At 37.4% G+C, this 25,158-nt stretch overlaps 1 protein-coding gene across 2 annotated transcripts in view; it reads left to right on the top strand.

Moving 5' to 3' along the window:
• MGAM (maltase-glucoamylase) overlaps nucleotides 1–25,158 on the top strand; it is a 223,086-nt gene that overhangs the window by 155,886 nt on the left and 42,042 nt on the right. For both annotated transcript variants that reach the window (XM_037835992.1, XM_037835989.1), the window contains 14 exons: nucleotides 1,671–1,838; nucleotides 3,022–3,177; nucleotides 3,829–4,098; nucleotides 5,719–5,873; nucleotides 6,946–7,114; nucleotides 8,154–8,250; nucleotides 8,680–8,792; nucleotides 9,266–9,391; nucleotides 10,644–10,772; nucleotides 12,430–12,537; nucleotides 13,918–13,980; nucleotides 14,797–14,931; nucleotides 16,401–16,485; nucleotides 17,552–17,690. In XM_037835992.1, the coding sequence (XP_037691920.1) occupies nucleotides 1,671–1,838; nucleotides 3,022–3,177; nucleotides 3,829–4,098; nucleotides 5,719–5,873; nucleotides 6,946–7,114; nucleotides 8,154–8,250; nucleotides 8,680–8,792; nucleotides 9,266–9,391; nucleotides 10,644–10,772; nucleotides 12,430–12,537; nucleotides 13,918–13,980; nucleotides 14,797–14,931; nucleotides 16,401–16,485; nucleotides 17,552–17,690 (1,913 nt within the window). The remainder of the gene's footprint in view (nucleotides 1–1,670; nucleotides 1,839–3,021; nucleotides 3,178–3,828; nucleotides 4,099–5,718; nucleotides 5,874–6,945; nucleotides 7,115–8,153; nucleotides 8,251–8,679; nucleotides 8,793–9,265; nucleotides 9,392–10,643; nucleotides 10,773–12,429; nucleotides 12,538–13,917; nucleotides 13,981–14,796; nucleotides 14,932–16,400; nucleotides 16,486–17,551; nucleotides 17,691–25,158) is intronic.

The raw sequence follows: 25,158 nt of genomic DNA, 5'->3' as shown, positions 1-25,158 counted from the left end.
TTCTCCAGAGATTCAATGAAAAAAAGGACAATTCTGAAATGCTTGAAACTCTGGAGGAGGATACAGACTGGAGAAGGACCCTGGGGACAGCTGTAGTGCTGGGTCAGCTGAGGGAGTCCTCTGACACAGGTGGAGCCCCACATCGAGCCAGATTTTGGCCAGCAAATTGAGGGCATAGGAATCCTGCAGGTTCAGCTCACCTCTGTGCATATATATGTTTTTGTGTGAACATAGGTTTTCACTTGTCTGAGATAAATGCCCAAGGGAGCAATTGCTCATGGTTGTATGGTCAGTGCATATTTAGTTTTGAAAGAAAGTGTCAAATTGTTTTCCAGAGTGGCTATACCATTTTTACATTTCCACTAGCAATGCATGAGTGATTTAGTTTCTCCATCCTCTCCAACATTTGATATTGTCACTATTTTATTTTAGCCATTCTGATACATGTGTGGTGCTATCACTTTTTGGTTTTAATTTGCATTTCCCTGATGGCTAATCATTTTGGACATGTTTTCATGTGATTATTTGCCATCTGTATATCATCTGGTAAAATGTCTTTTATGTCTTTTGCCCATCTTCAAACTGAATTGTTTTACCATTGATTTTTGAGAGGTCTTCATATATTCTATATACTAGTCTTTGTCATTTTTGTGGTTTGAAAATATTTTTCCAGTCTGTAGCCTCTCTTTTTATCCTTTTAACAGGATCTTTCATAAAGCAAAAGTTTTTTATTTTAATAGCTCCAGTTTGTCAATTTTTCCTTTTATGGATCATGCCTTTGGTGTCAAGTTTAAGAATTCTTTGCCTACCTCTAGATTCCAAAGATTTTCTCCCTATTTCCCTAAAAGTTTTATAGATTTACATTTTACATTAAAATCTGTCATCAATATTGAATTAATTTTTGTATTAAATGTTCATTTTTTTGCTTAAGTATGTTCAATTGTTCCAGCACCATTTGTTAAAAAGGCTATCCTTCATCCGCTTCATTGCTTGTGTACCTTTGTCAAAAATTATTTGGTCACATTTACATGGTATTCTTAAAATTTTTATTTAATCTTCAATTCTATTTTTTTCTCTGTCCTATCTTGGCTTTGACAGTTTTTGAACAGTAGGATCCTGAACAAGTTATTTAATTTCTCTGTGCTTCAGTTTCCTCATCTGACAAATGGGGATAATTTTAACAGCTTCCTGTTAGATTGAATGAGGTGATGGATGTAAAAAGCTTAGTACATTGCTTGGTACATAATAAGCATTCATAAGTATTAGCCTATCATTATTATTACCATAATATTTGGGTACATTGTTTGTGTGTGTGTGTGTGTGCATGTGTTTGTTATGTATCTTTGTGTGCCAAAGAGTCTCTGTTTGATTGTTTTGTGGGTGCCCTTCTTGTCTGCCTGAAACATCCATAAAGTTAGGGACCAGTTTTCTTAGTAATATAACCAATTGAGAGATGGTGAACCAAAGCAGGGACTAAATATTACTAAAAGATACAAGACTGTAGAAGTCTGGGTTAACAAATTCCTATTACCTGGCAATGATTACCAGGTGACATTTAGAACTTCAGAGAGAAAGGAGACATTTTAGATCTCAGAAAGATGTTGGGAGATATTTGGGGACAATTAGAATGTGGTATACCTGGTCTCTAAACTGACTTTTTTTTCCCCTAGAATCATCTACAAGCAAAGATTATAAATAACGGTTATACAGATCCTGACAACCTCATGTTTACAGATATTAAAATCTTGGGAATGGACAAGGAGCCAGCTAATTTTACTGTATTATATAATAATACTAACACCTCCATTTCAAATGTTTTCTACAATGCTTCAACACAGGTGGGAGATTGTTCTATCCTGTAGGGCCCTTGCTAAAAGCCCGAGACTCTGACAGCCAGCTGTCCTTTGTTCTTTGGCTTTGGGCATCACAGAGACAATTTGCTTGCCAGAAAATCCACCCTATCACAGGGAGGATGCAAAGAGAAATGTGAGCATGCTATATGGACCCCTGAGCATTGTTTGCATTCAAACTCTGAAGAAGATAGTGAAAGTTGAGACCTTGAGAAAAGGCAGTACTTCTCTGGACAAATTTAGAACTGGACGTGCTGGTTCCAGATATGACATAATGAAAAAATTACTTGATACATTGACCCAGGTCTGAAGAGAGGTGTTTACATATTCATCCTCTTATTTAAATGAAACTCTCTTTGAGACATTATTTTTCCTAGTGTTTTAAGCTATTTTTGTACCATTACAGAAGACAAGAGTGAAATGAAACACCAGAGGTAATCCAGTTTTGCACTTATTGAATGATTCCCCTTATATTTACATGATAATCTCTGATAAGATTTCAATCTTTTGAATACTTCAAGTGCCGGGGAATTCACTATTCCCTAGAGCAGCCCCCTTCTATTTTGGCCACATAGCTAGTATAGGATAAGAGCTTAGCTTCTAGATTTAGGCAGAGCAGGGTTCAAATTCTAGCTGTATCGTCTCCTACATGTGAGACATTGTGCAAAATATTAAACTTCTCTGTGTCTCCATTTTCTATTGTGTAAAATGAAGAGTGCCATAGTATTCACAGCATAAAATTGATTTTTAGGGTTAAAGGAGATAATGCATATACAGTGGTTATCACAGAGCTTGGCCCTATAAATGCTCACTGAAGTTTAGCTATTGTTATCATTGTCATAATTATTAAAATGTATAAGCATCACATCCCAGAGGACAATAAGCCTAATCATGACAGCCCTGCCTGTCCCATCCAATGCTCTCTGATTTACTTCCACAATGACGCCACAAGGTCAGAAAGGTCAGGAATAAGCCAAGTTCATTCTCCTGACAGGGAAGTCTAAAGCGCCAGAGGAGAAAAAAATAGTATTTCCAAATATTGCAATGCAAAATGGTATTAGAGGAAAGAGGAGATCCCCTAGTCCTGAATTCTAGACCAACAGGGAAAGACAGTATCTAGGTGGCTCTACCCACCCTTGTTTGTAACTTGGACTTCTTTATCTTTCCCCAGCTGGTGACCATCACTGATCTCAAGGGACTGGTACTGGGACAAGAATTTTCCATTGAGTGGAAACTGCCAGTCAATGATCTGGAGAAGTTCAACTGCTACCCTGAGGACCCCATGGCCCCTGAGGAGAGTTGCAGGCAGCGAGGGTGCCTTTGGGAGGTAATGCTCAGGAGTAGAGTCACCATACTAAGCAGGAAGTGGTAAACACTGTCCCACAAGTAATTAGGCACCTAGCAAACCCTTTTCATATTGAACAGTAACCATTCTTCAGGAAGAAAACCACACTGTGCTAACTGATATACTTTGTCAACTCTGTGTGTTAAGTTATCAATATTCTCCTCAGATATCCCCAATCAGGAGAAACACTTCGCACTTCTGCCTCTCTCATTCTTCCAACCACAGTTCAAACACCATTAAAAAAAATTAACAATATTACTTGGGTATGCATTGTGTGTTGGAGTGTTTTAAGTGGTCTCTTTTTATATATTGGTGAGTCTGGGCGGGTCAGTTATGGTAGGACTGTTCGTCTTCATTGGAACAATAGAAAGAATGAAAATCGGAGGATGTAAGTGATTTCCTCAAGATTACACTGGGGGCAATGTGGGTCCTGGACCCAGAATCTTGCCATAGGATTCCATTCTCCACATCAGGCTTCTTGCTGACCCTTCCCTCCTCACTGTCATTGGAGGCCCATGCATTTTAAAATGGTCATGGTATCAGAGACTTTGTCCACGTTAACCAACTTCTTTGGTAAATAGAGCCCAAAGCATGGGGTTAGATGCTGACCAAGAATCCCTCCTGTTGTTCCAGGACACAACCACCCCCGGCGTGCCCACCTGTTACTATGACACCATCCCTAATTATGCCGCCAGTGACATTCAGTACCTGCCCACGGGCATCACCACAGATCTCACCCTCCTGACAGCCTCTGAACCAGTGATGATGCCACTTGCACCACCACCAGTGGCTGAGCGACGTCCATCGGCGGCAGCAAAATCCACCTCTGATTCTCTCTCTGCAAAGATCAGCTCCCTAAAGCTAAGCGTGATCTACCACACAGAAAATATGCTACAGTTCAAGGTAATTCCCACATGGCGGATTCTGGTTCTCAGCTTGGTATTCTTAACTTACAGCTCCATATGGATGGAAGTCAGAGAAACATCTTTTAGTCCAAAGCCCTCATTTTACAGATGAGAGAACTGAGGCCCTGAGAGGTAAACGTGAGCAAGTTAGAAGGTGGTAAAGCCAGGATGTGACCTTAAATCCATCAAGGCTGTGAATTTAATATAATTATGAATGCTCTGGGTCATAAGCATCCTCAAAGAATCATTGGTTAGGCCCTGAGAAAAATGTGCCTTCTTTGTGACAAACTCATGTTAACTCACTTCCAACATCAGAGTTATTCTTCTTGCAATGGTTCTCTAACTTTAGTGTGCATCAGAATTACCTATTAGGACACAGATTGCTGAGACTCGCTTCCAGAATTTCCAATTCCGTAAGGCCCGGACTGAGGCCTGGGAATTTGCTTTTCTAACAAAGTTCCCAAGTGAGCATAATTCTATAGGTCCTATGAGTGCTCAGCTCTTTGTTTAATAGAAATGGGAGCCACAAAATAGCCATACTAAACAAACAAACAAATAAACAAACAAACAAAGCATTATGAATAAACAAGTGAAATTAATTTTAATAACATTTTATTTAACCATTGCATTAAAATGCTCTCATTTCACCATGTAATCCATATAAAATTATTAATGACATTATTTTACAATGTTTTAATCATACTAAGTCTTCAGAATCTGATGTGCATTTACACTTACAGCACATCTCAATTCAGCATATTCTGAGTGCTCAAAAGCCACATAGCCAATGTGGCTGGTGGGTGCTGCCTCAAACAGTGCAGCTCTGGACATTACTTTTCATACTTTAATGTATGATGAATCAACTGGCGAGCTTTTGAACATGACAGATTCTGATTCAGAAGGTCTGAGGTAAGGACCTGAGACTATGAATTTTGACAAACTCCCCAGTGCTGCTGCTGCTTCTGGTCTGAGCAACACACTTCTGAGAAGCCAGGCTTTAGGATGAACTTCACCTACGTGTAAGGTGTGGTGATGGTGAGGAAAAGGATTGCAGTTAATGGGAATACTCCCCAACTTTGCATGGCACTTTCCACTTCTCTCATTTTTTCCCACACATTAATCCCATCAGGGAAGCAAAAACAAGTAGTTTTCTTCCACTTTTACAAATATTAAGTATTGGAAAGCTATGCAGTATTAGGGAGCGTAAACGGTCAGGAGGTTGCAGAGTCCATATGGAAACCCAATTCTGTAACTCCTAGCATAAACACACATGCTAACACACATGCTCACACAAGCTCACACAGTCACACACACGTTCATGTTACACACCACACACACTCGTTCTTTACATGGGGCTCTCTTCCCTTGAGTTACAAATCCTTTAGAGGAAGGGCCCTCCCTGCTTTTGAGTGGGAATTACACAGGCGTTTTTGTAATGCAGGATTTATTTGAGGAACGGTGAGGGATATAAACCTCACATGTATTTACTTTGAAATATCTGATGCCTCATGATGTGGTTTAAACTGCCCAGAAAGAATGGAAGCTGAATTATTTCAGTGCAAAGGAGAGGTTTTAGGTCAGAGAGTCCATGAGAAGTTTCCTTCTCTCTCCATTCCAGATCTATGATTCAACTAACAAAAGGTATGAGGTCCCAGTCACTCTGAACACTCCTCCCTCTCCAGTTGGTGCCCCTGAAAACCGTTTATATGATGTCAAGATTCAGAGCAATCCTTTTGGGATCCAGATTCGGCGCAAAAGCTCCAACACTGTGATGTAAGCACTGTTCATTCGCTATGAGTAATGGTAGTTCTAACTAGAGCAGGTAAAGCCTTCATCTCAGAAACTCGATGTAAAATGTGTGTGTGTTTTTTTGAGCATACCTGTTTCTCCCTACTTCAATGGGAAATTCATTGTCTCTTAGTCCTTAACTCAGCAAAAAAAATTCATCAGTCAAAGGCTTCATAAAATCTAAGTAGGTGTTTGATTTCAGAGAAAGGAAAATACATGCTCTACTCATCCTTCTTGTTAAGTAGGTAACAGAAAACTCTATTTAATAAGTACAACAAATAACCTAAGATGTAAATCAGTCCTATATTACGACTCATTAAGAAAGAAAAACTGGAGAGGCAGGAGAGAGAGGCAAAGCTTGATAAGGAAAGAGAAATGGCTTCTTACAGTCTTTGCCTCTATTGCCACTGTAGACTTAAAGCATTTCACAATATTAATAAGAAGAGGTTCATTTCTCATCCTTTGTTTTTCTAATGGATGAAATGAAGTAAAGGTCTGGATTCTGCCTGGGGCTAAGGGGCCCCATCTCAGTAGAAGCTGTCACCCGTGTGTGCACATATGTACATTCCTGTGAACAGGCATCTACTCTTTGATTACATATGCTATTTTTCTGTCTGTTGCCCTCTTTGGTAAGAATATTTTGGCTAATCCTGAAAAGTTTTTCTAAGAGTTTCACACTTTTCTATTGGAACATTTACTTAAACCTTATTCGTTTATTCATACTTTTATACAGGTTGATGTACTAGGTACTGAGAACTAGAAATAAAGGGCTCAATGAGACATGCCCTCAAGGGATCATCCACAACCCAGAAAAGTAGCCCTCAGTCATGCAAATTTCAGAATAAAAAAAGCAAGCCTAGAAATTTGGCAGTGAGCCATTGGCAGTTCTTACAAACCGGGTCATTTAACATTTAAACCAGGATCCAGATGTGCAAAAGTGCACAGGCTTCTGAGCCAACTGGTGACTTAGCCCCAGCACAAGGCATCCCAAGTGAATTCCCTGTTTGCTGTGACTGGTGATTCCAGCTCTGCATGAAGGTCTGTCTTTGTGTTGCAGTTGGGATTCTCAGCTCCCTGGCTTCACCTTCAACGACATGTTCCTCTCCATTTCTACTCGCCTCCCCTCTCAGTACATCTATGGTTTTGGAGAAACTGAGCACACAACCTTCAGAAGAAACATGACCTGGCACACATGGGGAATGTTTGCTCGAGATGAGCCACCAGCAGTAAGGACAGAGGAATAAGATTATCAGTTTCTTTCTTTGTCAATTTATTTTAATCCTTACGCCCATATGTGGCACCCTGAACATTTAGCATCACTGTTTTAGTTTCCTTGGCTGCTCAAGCAAATACCAAGCAAAGGGTTGGCTTAAACAATGGGGATTTATTGGCTCATGATTTTGAAGCTAGGAAAAAGTCCAAATCAAGGCCTCATCCTGAGGATTGGTATTCTGGGGCTGGATGCCAGTGATTCTTGGTTCTGGGCATATGGCAGCCTCTCCTGTTCTCTCCCTTCTCTTCCACGTTCCGTTGACTTTCAGCTTCTTGCTTCCTGCGGCTTTCTCTCCTTCGTTCCAAATTTCATTCTGCTTGTGAAGGACTCCAGTAAATGGGATTAAGACCCATCCTGACTGAATTGGGCCACACTTAACTGAAGTATTCTCATCAAAAGATCCTACTTACAATGGGTTCACGCCCAGAGGAATGGATTAAGTTTATCACATTTTTCTGGATACATACATAGCTCCAAACCACCACATTTACCTTATGTTGATAAATTCTACTCTCAGATGAAATAGGCCACATGTTATGTTCTGTTGCCCCTAAAAAACTTATGCATTTTTTTCTTGTGAACTATGAATCTTGATATTTCACAAACTTCTAGTTAATATGTTCCATATATCAAGCATATTGCTAAGTGCTTAGCTACAAATTTAATAAGACACTGTCTTTGTTCTCTAGAGGCTTATAGGCTACAGGGAGAGAAAGAGAATGGGGGAGAGGGAGAGAGAGAGATGAAGAAATGATGAGGTAGTGTAATCAGTGCTATGATAGAATTATGTAATAATAAACAAGGAAAGCCCAGAGAAAGGAATACTGCTTTTACCAGGGATGGAAGAGAGAGGTCAAGGAAGACTTTACAGAGGACACCACATTGAGCTAAATCTTTAATGTTGAATAGAAGTTTTCTCTTTGGGTTATGATGTGGAAATAATGTATTGGATTTGTTATTTACCCATCTACTCTCCCTCTTGACTCTCCCAGTACAAGAAGAATTCCTATGGCGTCCACCCCTATTACATGGCACTGGAGAAGGACGGCAATGCCTATGGGGTGCTCCTGCTGAACAGCAATGCCATGGGTAAGACAGAGGCACCTTCATTATGCACCACCATAAACAGCTGTGACCATGGTACAGGGATACTAATAGAAATAGGGAAACTCAGGGCAAGGAACAGGGAAGAAATTAATGACCTCGTGTTTATTCATTTATTCAAGATTGAGTTCCAGGCCAGATATTAGAGGTAAAATTTTGACTAAACATGGTACCTTGTATAATCTTATTTTATTGTGACCTTTTAGTTCCTTTTCATAGAATTATATATGATGCATATTATGTTTGGGGTATCTTCAAGTCCATCTCTGATTCCACTGAATGAGAGAAGACTTTCTAGAAGAGGTGGGCATTAAAGAGAGTGAAAGTAGCTTAGCAGATTTTAGGGCAGATTCCGTATTTGGGTGATTTGACGGCTCCAGTGATGTTTCTCATCTACTATCTTCATTTTTACAGATGTGACATTCCAGCCCACCCCTGCCCTGACGTACCGCACAGCAGGAGGGATTTTGGACTTTTATATGGTTTTGGGACCAACCCCTGAACTTGTAACTCAGCAATACACTGAGGTTGGAAGCCATTCTATAAATCATCAAATACTTATTGGGCAATACCACCTACTTAGTTCTGTACTAGGCTAATTTATTTCTTATGGCCCTCAGGTTCCACACTACATTATTAGTGTCTTTCCTTAAAGCCACAGTTTAGGGTTAGGGGGTCATGAAGGCATATCAATATCCTTCCCTAGAGGGACCATCTGTCTCTTGATTATTTGCTAAACAGCCTTTCTAAGAATCTCTAATCAGTAATAACCACCAAGTTCTCTTATTTCCTAGAGAGGAAGCTCTAGACTATTAAATAATTTCTCTCACTCTACCATCCGTGGCTGGTGTACATTTATTTGACATCATTATTTTTCTTGAGTGAGGTCTTTTAGACCAGATAGTATTCAATAGAAATGCTCAAGTTGCTTCCAGTATAAGCAAGCAATCTTTTCTTCCCTAAGGAGCCTACCTGGATCCATTTTCCTCTTTCATTCTAGTTGATTGGTCGGCCAATGATGACTCCGTACTGGGCCTTGGGATTCCAGCTGTGTCGCTATGGATACCAGAATGATACGGAAATCTCCAATTTGTATGATGCAATGGTGGCAGCCCAGATCCCTTACGTATGAAACCCTGTGATTTACTTAGTTATAGGAATTTATGGTTAAATATATATATTGGAAACATGTTCATAGAGATTACTGATGTGGCAGTAATTCAGGATAAAAAAAAAATGTAACTTGGAAGTAGCTCTGTGTGGAATACACTGCTTTACAAACTTTGTTTTATGCTACCCTTTAAAACAAGGGTTCAAAATTAAGAGTTACATAGATTCTTCAGCAATTAAGAGTGTGATTGTAGGAAATTTGTACTCATAGCCTCAGGAATTTCCTCCAGTAACTGTGGCTTCAGTCATGGCTTTGGGGGCTTCTAAGAGGGAATCATGTTAAGATTATGACAATTCTATAACTCTTCTTGGAGAGGATGGGAATAAAGTGACAATGTGAAAGAATGTAGTGAAAATGAAGCCTTCACTTTCCCTTTAGCACACATACATATGTATACAAAACCCCCAACAACCACCTAGTCCCTCACATAAGCCTGAGAAGTCCAGTTGATTGATACCAACAAGCAGAATCTCACAAACATCATGCTCTTTCTCCTCTTATAATTATCAGTTTCTCATCAGTCAGTTTCTTTCTTGACCTTTAATTCACATTCTGAGAACTCAGAGGACAATTAATCATTGGAAGATGAGAATTAAGTGAAATGCTATAATATTCTCAACAAAGATAATTGGATACATAGAGCCAGGTTAAATTTTCTTCTTTTTATATTCTATTATAATATATGCTTACTAAACAGAAATTGGAAAAAAAAATAGGAAAGTAAAAGGATGACAAAACCCATAGATCTACCTCCCTAAAGCAACCAATGTTAGTAATAGTTTGGTTCATTCTTTTCAGAGCTTTGGCTTATACATGTTTCCCCTCTCCCAAACAATTCTTATGTAGAGTCTTAAGGCAATACAGGTACCCTTCTGGAGCCCCTTTTTTTCCTCAACTGAATATTAACCATTTTAGCCATCTTTCAGCGTCATTCTGTGTGCAGAAACCTCGGTTCTTACTTGTGGGAAAAAAGGGAAAGGCAGGATTCCCGTCTCAGGGACCAGAAAGGCGTGGTAACAGATGAACTGTATGCAGGAATCAGAGAGTAATTTCATACAGCAGAGTTGAAAAGTCAGTCTGGGAGGTGAGGAGAAAAAAGTGCGGGGGGCCTGGGCTGGGGACAGCAAGCAGCAGGATCTGGAGCCCCAAGAGAGGAGTCCGTGTTCCTGGTGTGGGGTCCTGAGTGCCTGCATGCTCCTTCCCGTAGGACGTCCAGCATATAGACATCGATTACATGGAACGGAAACTGGACTTCACCCTCAGTCCCAGCTTTAAAAACCTCAGTCTCCTGATTGAGAGAATGAAGAACAATGGCATGAGATTTGTCCTAATTTTGGTAGGTATTTAGATAGATTAGTTTCTGTTTTCTGTTTCTATGTTCATTGTTCAAAAAGAATACCTTTGGGACAAACTGGGTGACGGGTACATTTTTTTACAACTTCCTTATGAATCTACCATCATATATTTTTAAAGTTTAAAAGCAAATAAAATGAAAGTTTAAAAGACGGTAAGAGCAAATGAAAAAAATGGCTTTTAAAAGATGATACGTTGTAATATTTAGTTTTCGTAACTGAGGATCACGAATGTAATTTTTCATGGCTATTCTCTTGGTAGAGTTAGAAGAACTGTGAGCTAGAACAATAAATATAGCCCCCTAATAAGCTCCCCAAACCAAAAAAAAAAAGTGTTTCACTGTTTGAGGTTGTGCCTCAGAGGAAATGGTTGTATCTTAGTGTCATCTTTACCTTTTGGGCTTAAAAATATCTCTTATGTTGTATCATCACACCGCAATGGTAAGATCCAGGAACCTTATTTCCCCTTAACTAAATTCATAAACACCTGAGTTAAGATCCAGAATACCAATTTATTATTTTATATTGAAAGTTGTATCTTGATAAATACAGAATTAGTCATCTGTAAGTGGTCCTCCCTTATAGCTTCTGAAAATTAGAGCATTGTTTGCTGACTTTTGCTCATTCACTCATTCATTCATTCATTCATACAAATATTTATTGAACATTAGCTATTTCAAATCATTGTTCTAGAAGTGATATATATATATACACACATAGCATATATAATATATATATAGTTAGTGAATAAGACAATGTTCTCTTTCTTATAAGACATTCTATGGATGAAAATAGCCAATAAATAAATATTAAAAGAAAATAATTTCAGATAGTGATAATTTTATATATATATAATTAGTGAATAAAACAATGTTCTCTTTCTTATAAGACATTCTATGGATGAAAATCACCAATAAATATTAAAAGAAAATAATTTCAGATAGTGATAATTTATATGACATTTGTGAAACAGAATCCTATTATAGAGACTATTAGGGGTAGGAATGGGGTGGGGTGAACAAGGAAGTTTGCTTTGGATGAAAGCATTGGGCCACAGAATAGAAGAAAAAAGTTTCATGTTCTTAAGGAATATGGCACATATACTCTAGACACTCCATAAATTGGCTTCCTCTACTTGAAGGTATGTTTAATTAACCTGGTTTATCTCCAGAAATTGTTTTCAAAAGTTAGCAAAATTTTTCTTAAGAATTTTATGAAGCAACACCAATATATTTTTACCCCTCAACTTCCTTTTCTTTACAAATTTCTACATCATTGGAAAATTACTCGTGTCATGTCATATTTCTAATTCTACAGGATTTTTTTTATTTCATTAGTCATAGCTTTCAGTGGTTACTTTCTATAGCATAGAAAGGCCCCTTTATTTATTGACACAGGTTTTTACACCCTTTGAAAACAATGTTCTTCATAAGGGTTGTATATCTTAATTTAGGTACATGTGATATCCTTTATTTCAGTTTGCTGTAGTAACATACCCAGTAGACATAGGTAAATTATCCATGTTTTCTTTGTATGAAGATTCACCATTTCTTTCTGCCCCATGAATTGCTCAGATTTTGGAGAGGAATTTTCTTGGAGATGTTTTTCTCATTTTTGCCATTTTAAATCCTTTCTCTTCAGGATCCAGCCATTTCTGGCAATGAGACACAGTACCTCGCATTCACTAGAGGGCAGGAAAATAATGTATTCATCAAATGGCCTGACAGCAATGACATTGTTTGGGGGAAGGTAAGGCTTGGGAGAAGGTGCCTATAATTAATCAGCATTACAATTTCTTGATTAAAAGAGGCTCTCAATAAATCTTGGAAAAATATATTGGGCCATTAATAAATCATGAATGAGTAAAAATGTCTCTGATGCTGATTAGCTCAAAAACATTAAGACTAAGGTTACAAGTCTAATAGTCTAAAATATCAGTGAGATTTGTTTTACTATCCAGAAATATTCTTATACCCTCCCTCAACTTTTGTTTCCCAGCTGGTCGTTTCATAAACATAAAGAATCCCTTTGAAAATGACTTTGAAATCTTTGCCTCCCAGTGACTCACATCGAACTTGCATTCATCTTTGACCTATGATGCATAATCAGCCTCTACATCTAAATAAATCATAAGTCCTGCAGATTCTCCCCCTCTTGTCTCCTTTAATTCCTCTTTTGTGGTCTCAGTGCTCATCCTCATATGTCTGCTTTATTGCGTCATGATTTTAGGTGGATTTCCTGACTCCAGATAACAGCCTCTCTTAGCCCGGATTCAAACCAAGTTCTTTCATTTTACTATGTGACTTCCCAATTCTCCGAGCACTCTCTGTGCGTGCTCACTGTGCCCTTGAAGGTTATCTTCTGCGTTTCAAATATTTGTGTATCAAGAATCAACTTAAATCTCATCTCTAGTGAGAACTCAATGACTAGTTTAGCTCTCCCTATTTCTGCCTTTCTGTATCGTAGCCCTTAGAGAGTGTAGCATACAACTTAACACTTATCTACCATCTGTGAACTCTTAGAAAACAAGGGTAATTTCTTACTTAAAACCCTTTAGATACAGACCCTAGAATAGGGCTTGACATATAGCAAGTGCTCAGTAAGTGAGTGAATCCATTAATAAATGTACATTATGAATGTCCTTTTAGTTACGGATGAACTTGGTTAAGATAGCATGGACTTTTCAATGCTGTATAGAGGAGGTCCACAAGAAGTCTATCATGCTGCTTAAAAGCAGTGAGACTAAATTTTATAGGTTGTGAATAGAAATCAGTCTTCTTTCTTTAGAGCCACATTCCATATTTATTATTATAAAGGGAATTTTGTTATAGGTCTATGACAAGCAGATTAGAGAGTGGAATAATCATTTGAAAGGTGATTGTCTGGAGGGTATTCTTAAAATGGACTAAACTAATGAAGTTCAAAAATAAAATTTTAAAAACATGTGGAATGACTCAAGTGATCCCAGCCTATGGAGTTTCATATATGCAGCCTTTCCAATTTAATTAATGACAAAGATAACCAAACATTTTATGGAGATGCTTATTATTAAAGTTTAACCGATGAAGCATCTCATGGTCTATATGCAATTCATTTTAAAGGCTTTTAAGTTTTCTTCTCTTCCTCTAGGTTTGGCCAGATCTGCCCATTGCAAATGTGGATGGATCTCTCTACCGTGAAACTCAAGTTAAGGTATAATTGCACATACATTTTTATCTACACTGTGCATTAAACATCTGTGCAGTTTTGTGTATTATTGTGACGTTTTGTTAAGTATTCTAACTTGAGTATGCTTGTAAATTGATAATTTCTTGACAGAGTGGGATCTTCAACTAGTAAACTAAACAAACAGCCAATAATGAAATGTGTAGCAAGAAATCATAAATTAAATACCTTCACAGGAGTTCCTTTATGGGCTGTGGTTTGTTTGGATATAATGTTCTTTGAAAAATAATGGAACCAAGTCCACAATATTTTCACTGAAGAGATATACATTATGAACACATTGGGTTTTAATGAATTGCCTACATTTAAAAGAAACTGAAAGTCAGTTGAAAGGAATAATGTCTTTGATCGCGGCACTTACTGACACTCATGTCTTAGGGGCACCTAACATCCCTTCTGCTTACTTTCCCCTGAATGACTGACTGGTCCCCCTTCATTTCATTTAGCCAGAGTAGGAAAAGCTTTTGTGTCTTTGAAGTTTGATTGTTTAGACACTGACTTATTTTTCCAGTTCACCTAATTAAATGCTCAATCATAAAACAAATCCCATGTTTAAAAGGAACTTTAAGACTATCTAACCTTCTAGGAAGATAAAGAAAAAAGCAGCCTTCCCTGATCTCTTTGTGTTCACAATAAACTCTAGCAGCAACAGAACTTAGGTTAGGTCAGAGACTGCGTGGGGCAATGCTTTGCAGAAGCACCTGCTCGTCTCTTCCTGGTTCCCAGACTCCACTTCCTGGACAGACTAAGACCCCTCCCTGACAGCATGTATTACTCTTTCAGCTGTCTGAGGCCTATGTTGCTTTTCCTGATTTCTTGCGCAACAGCACAGCTGCTTGGTGGAAGAAAGAAATAGAAGAACTCTATGAAAACCCTCGTGAGCCAGAGAAGAGCTTGAAGTTTGATGGATTGTGGATTGTAAGTGCGCTCATAGTTGTTTTTCTTTGGAAATGTTAGCATTCAATCCATGGTCCTCAGAAGAAGCAGAGATTATTATAGGCCTTCCCATGGACGTAACATCTGGTAGAATATAGAGCCCATAGGGGAGAAGAGCTGCTGCTGAAGGTGTTGCTAGAGCAAGAAAGAGAGAGAAGGAGAAATACCATGGTTTCTCTTAACCTCCCATTCTCCAGTCTCTTGCCAGTGGGTCCCATTGACCAGACTGACCTGGGAGCCTGAAAGCCCTTCTTATGAAACACCAGAACTGGAGGTGGGAACAGAATGAATCTGAAAGCCAGTAAATGTTCAACATAGTCCTGGTACAGACTTCTCTGAGGGAATGTCTTGAAAGTCCTACTGCCCAGAAATATCTTTTCAGATGTTGGATGCTCATGTCAGTTGGGCTCAAGAACAGGGGCTTCCTGATATATCTCTGCGACATGTGTCCAAGGGATCTTCTCCTTGTGTTTTTCTAGGAATGGGAAGGTTATCAGTGCCCTCACTGCCTGGGGGCCTGAACTCTTGAGCATGTACTAAACCAGCTTTCAGAGCTGCTCAGGTCTGGGTCAAGCTAGAAGGAGCTCGCGATTCACCTAGAAGCAAGCCTGTGAGCCTACTGTCAGCCCTAGGTCCGTTCTGGTCACTCTCACCTTCAGGATAGATAGGCACAGAGTAGACACATGAAAGGACACAGATTAACTCAACAGGCAAATCAGACAGTGAAGAGACATGGGGAACTGTGAGAAATAAGAGATACTGATAACTGGGTTATTTCTTCCAGTGGAGGGAGAGCTAAATCTGCATAACTCAAAATAATGAATAATTCCCCCAAATGCTTGTATTTGCTTTTAGTAGTCCAGTGTTCAAAATTATAACTTTTCCATTGGTGAAATAGAAGGAGTCCCTATTCCTTGCATTTCTGTAATGAATTCCCCAAAGTCCGATTTGACTTCCATATTTGTTTCTAATTTACCTACAACTTTTTAGGCATGCCTCTACTGCAAAAGGTGAGATGTTTTATTCCTCCTTGTATTTGGTCTATGCTGACATCAGAATAAGTCCAAGATATTGGACTATGAAATATTAGGGGAAGATAATATTAATCATAGCCCATAGATAAAAAGTAAATAATCCAGGCATACTTGATGGGGGGGGGAGGTGAATTGAGAGGAGCTTTCCTTAGATCTTGGATTTACATAATCTCAGTATATTTGCTGTGACAATCCTCGCAAGTTTAAAAATGCTAAGTGAGATAGGAGGAGTTTAATGCTCCACTTAATTCACCTTGGTTGCTTAGCACCCATTTGGGTCTATGCCTGGGATTAAACAGAGTAAATTAAGCTGTCAGCTGATGTGAGGGCTTCAATACAACACAGCCATCTCCCTAATAAAATAAAATAAAACCAAAGCCCCTGACATTATGGAATCTTTTTGCTAACTCATTTCAGGATATGAACGAGCCATCAAACTTTGTGGATGGATCTGTCAGGGACTGCCGTGACGAAATTCTTAATAAACCCCCCTATATGCCACGTACGTAAGATGGTTACTTCATCAAATTACTTCCCTGCTCAAAAACCCTGAAAGATTTCCCCTTACAGCCAAAGTGAAGCCTAAATTGGAGAAAGAACACACACACTAGCAAAAATGGCATAAAAACCCAAATAGAATAACCTTGAAGGGGTGTAAATAAATTACTAAGCAAGCATAGAAATAGTGGTGTGGTGTGCTATGAAAGAAACCAAACAATGCATGGTACATCTGATTATGTTGGTAACTATGAACTGACTTCTAAAATTAAATAATCCCCTACACACACACACACACACACACACACACACACACACACTTTTGATTAGAGAATGAAAATCCAGACCTAGCCCTCTCTGCCTATGTCCTAGACACTTCATGAAGGCTGCATCCAGGTAGTATATGGTACAAATAGAAATAGAGAATCATAGGACTTTGGGATAGCAGAGATCTCAGAAAGTTGAACCCCCTCACCTTACAGAGGCACAACAAGGGGAAGTGACTCACTATCCCCAAAGTACTGTGCTAGTAATTTCTGGGACAGAATCTAAAATCCAAGTCTCTTGATGACTAGGTCACTGTCACACTGCCCATTGCTCACTAAATCCTCACTCACTCATTCATTCATTCATTCCTTTTTCTCCTTCCTCCCTTAATTCAATATTTATATCTCAGGCAGGTGCTGACAAATCAGAAAGATGGAGAGAAATCAATGCAGTTGAATGAAACAAGAGCTATTCCCTTGAGAATGTTACCATCTAGTGGAAAAGACGAACATGACAACAAAGGAGTTTATTGATAACGTTGGGCCCTGATAGCAATAGCACCGCTTAAGAGTTAGAGTTGGAGCAAAAAGGAGGGTGGCTTTCCCAGGTCCCTGCTCTGTCCTTATCCGTCATCAGTTATAAAGTCACAGGATGTTGAATTTTTAGATTAAAAATACTTTTGAAATTGGACCTGTTACTGGTAATGAAGTTGATGATAGAAATAGGAAAAAACCAAAATGATGGGTGTTTCTACTGAGTGTGCAAATGAATTTGTTTTGGAAATAACTAAAATTTCTTCTCAGATCTGGAGTCCAGGGACAGGGGCCTGAGCAGCAAGACCCTGTGCATGGAGAGTGAGCAGATCCTGCCAGATGGCTCCATGGTGCGGCACTACGATGTGCACAGCCTGTACGGCTGGGCCCAGACCAGACTCACAAACAAGTGAGTGTGATTTTGTCACTGGCAGCAAAGATAGTTTCCCACATTGTTACTCTTGTCTAGTCATACTTGTACTATCTATGTGATGCCTGTTAAATGGTTGGATGTCAAAATATTAGGCATGGATTCCCAAGGAACCACAACACCCCTGAGTACATTTGTCTAGAAGGTAGCTAAATTCATCTATTTAAAGTGAACACATCAGTGTGGTTGGAATATTCACAGAATTCTGCAACCATTATTACTTACAATGAAATTCTAGGACATTTTCATCACCCCCCCACAAAATTCTCATACCCATTAGCAGTCATTTCCCACCCTTATCCCCAGATCCCCAGCCTCAGTAATTACTAGCCAACCATATGAACTCGCCTATTCTGAATATTGCATATAAATTAAATAATCCATGTCATAGCATGTATCAGTACTTATTTTATTATTTATTTATTATTTTTATTGTTTAATAATATTCCACTGTGTGGATATACCGCATTTTGCATGTCCATTCATCAGTTGATGGACATTTAGGTTATTTCCACTGTTTGGCAATATAAAAGTAACACTGCACTCATACAAATTTTTGTGTGGACATATATTTGCCTTTCTCTTGGATGTATACCTAGGAATGGAATTTCTGGCCCATATGGTAAAAATATATTAATATTTTGAGGAAATACCAAACTGTTTTCCAAAGCAGCTGCACCATTTTCCTTTCCCATCAGCAATGTATGAGAGCTCCAATTTCTCTACCTCCTTGCTAGCACTTATTATTTTCAGGCTTTTTAATTATGTCATTCTAGTGGGTGTGAAGTTGTAGCTCAGTGTAGTTTTTATTTGCACTTCTCCAATGACTAAGGCTGTTCAGTATCATTTCACTCACCTATTGGCCATTTGCATTTCTTCTTTGGAGAAATGTCTATTTCAAATCTTTTGCCCATTTTTTAATAGGGTTATTTGTTATTTCATTATGAATTGTAAGAGTTCTTTATATATTCTGGATATAAGTCACTATGAGATATAGGATTTGCAAATATTTTCTCTCATTCTGTGGATTTTCTTTTCATTTCTATGATGGTGTCTCCTGGAGCACAAAGTTTTTCATTTTGATTAAGTCCAAATTTATCTTTTTAATTAATTAATTAATTAAGTTTTGGTCACTTGTGCTTTTGGTGTCATAGCCAAAAATTCATTGCCTAACCCAAGATCACAAATTTTACTCCTATGTTTTTTTCTAATAGTTTAGTAGCTTTAGATGTTACATTTAAATCTGTGGTCCATTTTGAGTTAAGTTTTGTGTATATGGTATGAGATAGGGGTCCAACTTCATTTTTTTGCATGTAGATATCCAGTAGTTCCAGCATTGTTTGTTTAAAAGACTATACCCCCTCTTCATTTTATTGTCTTCGCACCTGCCTGTAAATGAGAGGGTTTATTTCTATTCCATTGATTTCTATATCAATCCTTATGCCAGCACCACACTGTTTTGATTAATGAAGTGTGAATCCTCCAATTTTGTTCTTCTTTTTTCAATATTGTTTTGACTATTCTGGGTCCCTTATATTTCCATAAGAATTTTAGGATTAGCTTGTCAATTTCTACAAAAAAGGCATCAGGAATTTTGACAGGGAATACATTGAATCTGTAGATCACTTTGAGGAATATTGTCATCTTAACAAAATTAAGTCTTTTGATCCAAGAATGTTGGATCAGCAATGTATGAGAGCTCCAATTTCTCTACCTCTTTGCTAGCACTTATCCATTTATTTAGATCTTCTTTGATTTCTTTCACCAATGTTTTGTAGTTTTCAGTGTAAGGTATTTGCTTATTATTTCTTCAAATATTTTTCTGCCCTGTTCTCTTTCTCTTCTCATTCAGGAATTCCCATTAGGTGCATGTTTGTAAACTCTACAGGTCTCTGAGGCTCTGTTCATATTTCTTCATTTGCTACTGATTTTGGGGTGTTAATCTTGTATCCTTCCACTCTGATGAATTCACTTATTAACTCTAGGCACTTTGCTGTGAATTTTTCAGGACTTTTTGTATATAGGATCATGTCATCTACAAATATGGAAATTTTTACTTCTTCCTTTCCAATTTGGATGCCTTTTATTTCTTTTTCTTCCCTAGTTGCTGGGAAAAGGACTTCCAGTACAAGGCTGAATAACAGTGGTGACAGTGGTCATCCTTGTCTTGTTCCTTTTCTAAGAGAGAAAGCTTTCAGTCTTTCAAAATTAAGTAGGAAAATGCGGACAAAAATAAATGAAAAATGGAGTGTAATGTGGGTTGAGGGGGATGGGATGCTTTGGGTGTTCTTTTTTACATTTATTTTTATACTTCTTTGGGTGTTCTTTTTACATTTATTTTTATACTTCTTTTCATTCTTTTTGGAGTAAAGCAAATGTTCAAAAATTGTGGTGATGAATGCACAACTACTGTATGATGGCATTGTGAACAGTTAATTGTGCACCATGGATGATTGTATGGTATGTGAATATATCTCAGTGAAACTGAATTTTTAAAAAAATAGGTAGGAGGTTAGCTGTGGGCTTTTTGTATATGCTCTATATCATGTTGAGGAAGTTTCCTTCTATTCCTAGTGTTCTAAGTGTTTTTATGAGAAAAAGTGGTGTTTCGTCACATACCTTTTCTGCATCGAGAAGATCATGTGTTTTTTTCCTTCATTTTTATTAATGTGGTATATTACATTAATTTATTTTCTTATGTTGAACCTACCTTGCATGCCAGGGATAAATCCTGCTTGACCATGGTCTATAATTCTTTCAATATGCCATTGGATTCAATTTACTAGAATTTTGTTGAAGATTTTTTCATTTATATTCGTAAGAGATATTGGTCTGTAGTTTTCTTTTCCTGTGATATCTTTATCTGGCATTGGTATGAGGGTTATGTTGGCCATGTAGAATTAATTAGGGAGTGTTCCCTCCTCTTCAAGTTTTTGGAAGAGTTTGAGTAGAATTGGAGCCAAGTCTTCTTGGGGAATGTTTAATAGACATCCCCCATGAAGCCGTGTGGTCCTGGGCTTTCTTCATTGGTAGGTTTTTGATGACTGATTCAATCTCTTTACTAGTAATTGGTTTGTTGAGAACGTCTATTTCTTCTTGAGTCAATGTAGGTAGTTTGTATGTTTCTAAGAATTTGTTCATTTCATTTAGATTATCTAATTCCCTAAGTTCATAGTGTCCTCTTATAGTCTTTTTATTTCAGCAGGATTGGTAGTAATGTCTCACTTTTCATTTCTGATTTTCATATTTCTATCCTCTCTTTTTTACTTTGTCAGTCTAGCTAAAGTATTGTCAAGTTTATTGATCTTTTCAAAGAACCAACTTTTGGTTTTGTTGATTCTCTATTGGTTTTTGTTTGTTTGTTTGTTTATTTTCTATTTCATTTATCTCCACTCTAACCTATGTTATTTCCTTCCTTGTACTTTATTTGGTTTTAGTTTGCTCTTCTTTTTCTAGTTCTTCCAGTTTTGGGGTTAGGTCTCTGACTTGAAGTATTTCTTCTTCTTTTTTTTTCTTTTCTTCTTTTTTAATGTAAACATTTACAGCTGTGAATTTCCCTCTCAGCACTGTGTTTGCTGCATCCCATATATTTTGGTATGTTGGATTTTCATTTTCATTCACCTCAAGATATTTCCAAATTTCACTTTTGATTTCCTCTTTAATTTCCACATATTTGTGAATTTTCCATTCTCCCTCTGTTACTGATTTCTAGCTTCATTCCATTGTGGAGAATATACATTGTATGATTTCAGTATTTTTGATTCATTGAGTCTCATTTTGTGATCTAAGATATGGTCTATCTTGGAGAATGATCCATGTGCACTCAAGAAGAATGTGTATTCTGTTTTTGTTGGATGAAGTGTTCTATATATGTCTGTTAGGTCTAGTTGGTTTAGAGTGTTGCTCAATTCTTGTATTTCTTTATTGATCTTCTGACCAGATGTTCTATCCATTATTGAAAGACATGTGTTAAAGTTTTCTACTATTAATGTAGAAACATTTATTTCTCCCTTCAAATCTGTCAGTATTTGCTTCTTTTATCTTGGGGCTCTGCTGTTAGGCACATATATATTTATAATTGTTACATCTTCCTGTTAAATTGTCCCCATTATCAGTAAATAACGACCATCTTTATCTTTCATAGCTGTTTTTTCTTAAAGTCTATTTAATCTGATATTAGTATAGCCATCCCAGCTCTCTTTTGGTTACTACTTGCATGGTTTATTTTTCCATTCTTTTACCCTCCACCTACTTGTATCTTTGAATTTAAGGTGAGTCTCTTGCATACACCTTATAGTTGGTTCATGCATTTTTATCCATTCTGCCAACTCTACCTTTTTACTGGAGAGTTTAATCCATTTACATATAAGGTCAGCACTGAAAATGCAGGACTTTCTTCTGCCATTTTGCTATTAAGCCTTTGTACACCTTATACCTTTTTTTGTAATTCACTTTCATTACTTCCTTCTTTTATATTTATTTGCTTTTCTGTGTTGTAACTTATTAAGTGCTTTCTCATTTATATCTGGATGTATATTTTCATCTATTTTCCTTGTGATTACCATGGGGTTTAAATTTAACATCCTAGATATATATCATGTTTGGTTTGATACTAACTCAACTTCAATAGCACATATATTGTTACTATAACCTCTATTGCCCCACCATTTTTTTAGTACTTGTTACCACTTATATCTTTGTACATTGTGTGTCCAAAAACAGATTTATCATTACTTTTTATGCATTTGCATTTTAACACTGTAGGAACTAAGAGGTATATTTAAATACCAAACAATACAATACAATTATACTGGCATTTATAATTACCCAAATGGTTATCTTTAATGCAGGTCTTTATTTCTTTACACCACTTTGAACCACTGTTCAGGGTCTTTTCTTTTCAGACTGAAGAACTCCCTTCAGCTTTGCTTGTAGGGCAGGTCTAGTGTTGGTGAACTCCCTCAGCTTTTGTTTATCTGAGAATGTCTTAATCTGTCTGGTTTTTGAGAGTCTCGTCAGATATAAAATTTTCGACTGGCAGTTGTTTTCTTTCATTATTTTAAGTATTCCAGTGTACTGCCTTCTTGCCTCCAAGGTTTCTGATGAGAAATTGGCACTCAGTCTAATTGGGACTGCCTTGTATGTAACATGTTGCTTTCTTTTGCAGCTTTCAGAACTCTCTCCTTGTCCTTTGCATTCAATAGTGTAATCAACTTATGATGGGGTGTATTTTTCTTATGTTTATCCTGTTTTGTGTTTGTTCTGTGAGCTTCTTGGATGTGCATATTCATATCTATTGCTAAGTTTGGGGCATTCCTTTTCATTATTTCCATGACTATCCTTTCTGCTCCTTTCTCTCTTCTCCTTCTGAGACTCCCATAATGTGTATTTTGGTATGCTTGATGGTGTCCCATAGCTCTTCTAGGCCATTTTCACTTTTAATATTTCCTTTTTCTTTCTTCTCCTCATACTGATTCATTTCAAGTGTCTTGGTTTCAAGTTCACTAATTCTTTCTTCTACCTGGTTCAATCTTCTTTTGAAACCCTCCTTGGAATTTTTCATTTCAGTTATTGTGGTCTTCAACTCTAGTAGTTCTATTTGGTCCCTCTTAAAAATTTCAATCTCTTTAAAAGATTCTCATATTGCTTTAGTTCTTTCTGTGTATTTTCCTTCATTGCCTTGAGCCTTTTTATGAAGATGTTTTTAAATCTGCAAAGTTTATAGATATATATTCACATACCATATATTCCATCCAAAGTATACCATAAACATCTCAAAGTTGTCATCACCTAGTTGTGCAATAATCATCACACTCAATTTTAGATCATTTTCATTACTCCAAAAAGAAAAATATCAGATAGACATAAAAAAGGAAAGCCCCAGACACCCCATATCCCTTATCCCCCCTATTATTGACCCATAATATCTGCATGGCATCTGCCACCATTGATGAAACAACATTGAGGTATTACTGTTAACAACAGTCCATAGCCTGCAACAGGTAATCTTCCCCATAAAGTACTCTATTATTAACTCTTTGTACAAGTATCATACATTTGTACTAGTTCATGCAATAACTTATTCATATTTATAGTGTTAATAGGTGACATACATGACTCTAAACAGCCCTTTTCAACCCAAATTACTCATAATCTTAATAATGAGCTACACTCACTTCCATCCATTTCCAGATATTTAAGTTCAACCTCATTAAAAACCCTGTACATATCAGGCAACCGCTCCCCCTTCTCTACCTTCTATCTATTCCTAGGTACCTTATATTCTACACTTTAAGACCCTGAGTTCAAATATTATATTTAGTTTATATTAGTGAAATCATACAATATCTGTCCTTTTGTGTCTGAATTATTTCACTCAGCATTTAGTCCTCAGTGTTCATTCATGTTGTTGCATGCTTCAGGACCTCATTCCTTCTTACTGCTGCATAACATTTCATCATATGCATATACTACATTTTGTTTATCCACTCATCTGTTGATGGACACTTGGATTGCATCCATCTTTTGGCAATTGTGAATAATACTGCTATGAACATTGGTGTGCAAATGTTTGTTCATGTCCCTGCTTTCAGAGTTTCTGTGTATATATTGAGTTAGCAGAATTGCTGGGTCATGAGGCAGCTCAATAATTAGTTTTCTGAGAAACCACCAAAATGTCTTCCACAGTGGCTGTACCATTTTACATTCCCACCAGCAGTGAATAAGTGTCCTATTTCCCCACATGCTATCCAACACTTGTATTTTCCTAACAGCAGCCATTCTTACAGGTGTGAGATGATATTTCATTGTGGTTTTGATTTGCATTTCCCCAATGGCTAATGAAAATGAACATCTTTTCATGTCTTTGTAGCCATTTGTATTTCCTCTTCGGAGAAATGTCTATTCATATCTTTTGCCCATTTTATAATTGGGTTGTTTGTCCTTTTATTGTTGAGTTGTAGGATTTCTTTATATATACTAACCCTTATCAGATATATGGTTACCAAATATTCTCTCCCATTGAGTTGGCTGCCTTTTCACCCTTTTGACAAAGTTCTGAAGCACAGAGTGTTCAATCTTGAAAAGTTCCCATTTATCTGTTTTTCCTTTCATTGCTTGTGCTTTGGGTATAATGGCTAAGAAGCTACCTCCTATCCCTAAGTCTTGAAGATGTTTGCTGTATTTTCTTCCGGGAATTTTAGGGAACTGGCTCTTATATTTAGGCCTTTGATCCACTTTGAGTTAATTTTTGTATACGGTGTGAGGTAGGGTTCCTCTTTCATTCCTTTGGATATGGATATCCCGTTCTCTCAGCACCATTTATTGAAGAGATTATTCTGTCTCAACTCAGTGGATTTGAGAGCCTTGTCAAAAATCAAATGACCATAGATCTAAGGGTCTATTTCTGAAATCTCAATTTGATTCCATTAATCAGTATGTCTGTCAT

This window comes from Choloepus didactylus, chromosome 5 (assembly GCF_015220235.1).
Source record: "Choloepus didactylus isolate mChoDid1 chromosome 5, mChoDid1.pri, whole genome shotgun sequence".
Lineage (NCBI taxonomy): Eukaryota > Metazoa > Chordata > Mammalia > Pilosa > Megalonychidae > Choloepus > Choloepus didactylus.
The sequence above is the reverse complement of the archived record's forward strand: the minus strand, read 5'-3'. Positions and strand labels throughout refer to the sequence as shown.